This window comes from Mya arenaria, chromosome 5 (genome assembly GCF_026914265.1).
Source record: "Mya arenaria isolate MELC-2E11 chromosome 5, ASM2691426v1".
NCBI classification, from domain to species: Eukaryota; Metazoa; Mollusca; class Bivalvia; order Myida; family Myidae; genus Mya; species Mya arenaria.
This window is the reverse complement of record NC_069126.1, coordinates 34,879,506-34,883,569: the sequence shown is the minus strand read 5'-3', so window position 1 is coordinate 34,883,569 and position 4,064 is coordinate 34,879,506. Positions and strand designations below refer to the sequence as shown.

The 4,064-nt window shown below is 48.1% G+C and overlaps 1 protein-coding gene across 1 annotated transcript; it reads left to right on the top strand.

Annotated features, from left to right (window-relative positions):
* Window positions 1–1,900: 1,900 nt before the first annotated feature.
* LOC128235644 (uncharacterized) lies at window positions 1,901–3,021 on the top strand. The gene is made up of 3 exons (XM_052950448.1): window positions 1,901–2,076; window positions 2,399–2,561; window positions 2,866–3,021. Exons 1-3 carry the CDS (start codon window positions 1,901–1,903, stop codon window positions 3,019–3,021), a joined length of 495 nt encoding a protein of 164 aa, XP_052806408.1.
* The last annotated feature ends 1,043 nt before the right edge of the window (window positions 3,022–4,064 follow it).

Below are 4,064 nucleotides of genomic sequence, written 5' to 3'. Positions count from 1 at the left end.
AGGTGATGGTGATGTCGATTGAGGTGGAGGTGATGGAGGTGGTGGTGGTGGTGTAGGTGATAATGCTGGTGGTGTTGATGGTGGAAGTGGAGGCTTTGATGCTGGCGGAGCTGATGACGATGGTGATTCATGTGTAGTTGGAAATGGTGGAGGTGATGCTGGTGTTGATGGTGATTGAGGTGGAGTTGATGGTGGCGGTGATCGAGGTGATTGTTGACGTGGAGGTTATGATGTTGGTGGTGGAATAGGTGATGGTAGTGATAATAGATATGATGGTGTAGGTGGAAGTGATGATGCTGGTGGTGTTGATTGGGATGGTGATTAATGTGGATGTGATGATGGTGATGGTGGTGGAAGTTATAGTGGTGATGCAGGAGATGATGATTGAGGTGGAGGTGGTAGGGATGGATGTGGAGGTGTTGATGGTGATGGTGATTGATGTTTAGTTGTAAATGGTGAAGGTGATGCTTGTGGTGATGGTAAATTAGGTTGAAGTGATGATGGTGATCGTGATGGAGATGATGGTTGAGGTGATGATGCTGGCGATGGCGCTTGGGATGGTGATTGAGATGGAGGTAGAGCTGAAGGTGATGATGGTGATGGTTTTTGAGGTGGAGGTGGTGCTGGTGGTGGTGATGATGGAGGTGATGTTCGAGGTGGTGTTGATGCTGGTGGTAATGGGGATAATGATTGAGTTGGAGGTGATGGAGGTTGAGGTGATGATGGTGATGGTGATTGAGGTGGAGGTGATAGTGGTGGAAGTGATGGTGGTGGAGGTGATGATGGTGATAGTGATGGGGATTGAGGTTGAGGTGATCATGACGGTGGAGGTGGAGGTGATGATGGTGACGGAGAATGATGTGCAGTTTGAAATGGTTATTTTGATGAAGGTGATGGTGATGGAGTTGGAGGTGTTGTTCGAGGTGAAGGTGATTATGCTGGTGGTGGTGATGGTGATTGTGATTGAGGTCGAAGTGGAGGTGATTATGGAAGTGATGTTGGTTATGGTGATGGTAATTGATGTGTAGTTGGAAATGGTGATTGAGGTGGAGGTGATGATGGTAATGGTGATTGAGGTTGAGTTGGAACTGATGCTGGTGGAGGTGAAGGTGATTGAGGTGGAGGTGGTGGCGATGGAGGTGATGGTAAGGATGATGGTGATAGTGATTGAGGTTTAGGTAATTGAGGTGGAGGTGATGATGTTTGAGGTGGAAGTGACTTTAGTATGGTGGAGTTGATGGTGGAGGTGGAGGTTATGCTGCTGGCGGTGATGATGATGATTGAGGTGGAGGTAATGGTGATGGAGGTGGTTTTGATGGAGTTGAGGGGGATGTGATGATGCTGGTGTTGATTCAAGTGGAGGTGGTGGTGATGATGTTGATAGTGATGGTGATTGATGTGCAGTTGGAATTGGTGAAGGTGATGGAGGTGGTACTGCTGGTGGTGATGGTGATTGAGGTGGAGGTGATGATGGTGGTGGTGATGGAAGTGGAGGTGTTGGTGGAGGTGATAATACTGGTGGTGGTGATGGTGATGGTGATTTAGGTGGAAATGATGGTGGAGGTGGAAATGATTATGGTGATGGTAATTATGTTTGAAGTGCAGTTGGGAATGATTATTGAGGTAATGGTGATGGAGATGGAAGTGCTGGTGATGGAGGTGGAGGTAGTGGTGGAGGTGAATGGTGATGATGTTGGTGGTTGTGATGGTGATTGAGGTGGAGGTGGTGATGATGTTGGTGGTTATGAAGGTGGTGGTGATTGAGGTTGAGGTGATGGAAGATGAGGTGTTGTTGATTAATGTGGAGGCGATGATGTTGGTGGTTGTGATGGTGATGGTGATTTAGGTGGAGATGATTGTGATGGAGGTGATGGTTTTTGTGGTGGTGATTGAGGTGGAAATGGTGGTGATGGAGGTTGAGGTGATGGTGAAGGTGGAGGTGTTTATTGTGATGGTGATGATGGTGATGGTGATGGTTATTGATGTGCATTTGGAAATGGTGGAGTTGATGGAGGTGGCGATTCTGGTGGTGATAGTGATTGAGGTGGAGGTGGTGATGTTGCTGATGATGATGAAGTTGGTGATGCTGATGGTGATGGTGATTGAAGTGGTGGTGATGATGGTGTAGGTGATGGAGGTGGAGGTTATGCTAGTGGTGATGATGGTGATGGTGATGGTGATTGATATGCAGTTTTAAACGGTGATTGAGGTGATGGTGATGGAGGTGGGGGTAGTGGTGATGGAGGTATAAGTGATGGTGGAGTTAATGACGCTGGTGATGATGACTGAGGTAGAGGTGGTGATGATGGTGATGGTGCTGATGATGATGGTGGTGGTGATGAAGATGGTGAGTGTGATGGTTATAGTGATGAGGTTGAGGTGGAGGTGGTTGTGATAGAGGTGGTGATGATGGAGGTGATGGTGGAGGTGAATGTGTAAGTGATGATGGTTTGGTGGTGGTGATGGTGATGGAGGTGGAGGTGATGGTTTTAGAGGTGGTGGTGATTAAGGTGATGGTCGAGGTGGAGGTGATGATGCTTGTGGTGTTTATTGAGGTGGAGGTAGAGATGATGATGCTGATTGTGGTGATTGAGGTGAAGGTGGTGGAGGTGATGGGGAAGATTTAGACGATGATGATGATAGTGATTGATATGCAGTTGGAAATTGTGGAGGTGATGGATGTTGATGGAAGTGGAGGTGGTGGTGATGGAGATTAAGGTGATGGTGGAGGTGATGATGGTGGTGGTGATGAAGGTGGTGAGTGTGATGGTGATAGTGATGGGGTTGAGGTGATGGAGGTTGAGGTGGTTGTGATGGAGGTCGAGGTGGTGATGGTTGGTGGTTGTGATGATGATGGTGATTGAGGTGGAGTTGATGTTGATGGAGTTGGTGATGGAGGTGATGGTGGAGGTGGAGGTGATGATGCTTGTCGTGTTTAGTGAGGTGGAGGTTGTGGTGATGGAGGTTATGGTGGAGGTGATGATGCTGGTAATACTGATGGTGACGGTGATTGAGGTGTAAGTGATGGTGATGGAGGTGGTTGTAATGGTGATGATGATTGAGGTGGAGGTGGTGGAAATGGAGATGGAATTGATGGTGAAAATGGAGGTAATGATGGTGATGGTGATTACTGTGCAATTGGAAATGGTGGAGGTGATGTATGAGGTGATGCTGGTGGTTATGGTGATTGAGGGGGGTAGATGATGGTGCTGATGATGATGATGGAGGTGATGGTGGAGGTGGAGGTTATGATGCTGGTGGTGGTGATGGGGATGGTGATTGAAGTGGAGGTGGAAGTGATGGAGGTGGTGGTAATTGAGGTGGAGGTGATGGAGTTGGTGGTGATGATGCTGGTGGTGGTGATGGTGATGGTGATTGATGTGCAGTTGGAAATGGAAGGCTGGTAAAGGTGAAGGTGATGATGGTGATAGTGATTGATGTGCAGTTGGAAATCGTGATTGAGATGGAGGTGATGATGGGGATGTTGATGATGATGGAGGTAGTGGTGATGGTGAAGGTGGAGTTGATGATGCTGGTGGTGGTGATGGTGATTGAGGTTGAGGTGGTGGTGATGGAGGTGATAGTGGAGGTGTTTGTGATGATGGTGGTTGTGGTGACGATGATTGATGTGCAGGTGCAGTTGAAAATGGTGGTGATGGTGGGGACGGAGGTGATGGAGTTGGTGATTCTGAGGGCATTGATGGCGTTGGTGATTGATGCAGAGGTGGAGTTGGAAGTTGTGGTGAGGGTGGAGGTGATGGAGGTGGAGGTGATGTAGCTGATTGTGGTGATGCTGGTGAAGATGGTTGTGATGGAGGTGGAGGTGATGGAGAAGGTGATGATGGTGATGGTGTTGGTGATTGATGTGCAGTTGAATATGTTGGAGGTGATGGTGATGGATGTTGTTGTGATGAGGTTGAGGTGATGGTGGAGGTGGAGTCGATGATGCTAGTGTTTGAGATTGTGATGGTGATTGAGGTGGATGTGATGGTGATGAAGGTGTTGGTAATGAAGGAGGAGGTGATGGAGGTGGAGGTGATAGTGGAGGTGATGGTGATGATACT

Coding starts and splice junctions, on each gene's coding strand:
- LOC128235644 (XM_052950448.1), top strand. CDS start 1,901: ATGGTGGTGATGGAGGTTGAGGTGATGGTGAAGGTGGAGGTGTTTATT. Junction 2,077..2,398: donor ATGTTGCTGATGATGATGAA/GTTGGTGATGCT, acceptor TGGTTGTGATAG/AGGTGGTGATGATGGAGGTG. Junction 2,562..2,865: donor TGGTGTTTATTGAGGTGGAG/GTAGAGATGATG, acceptor ATGGTGATTGAG/GTGGAGTTGATGTTGATGGA.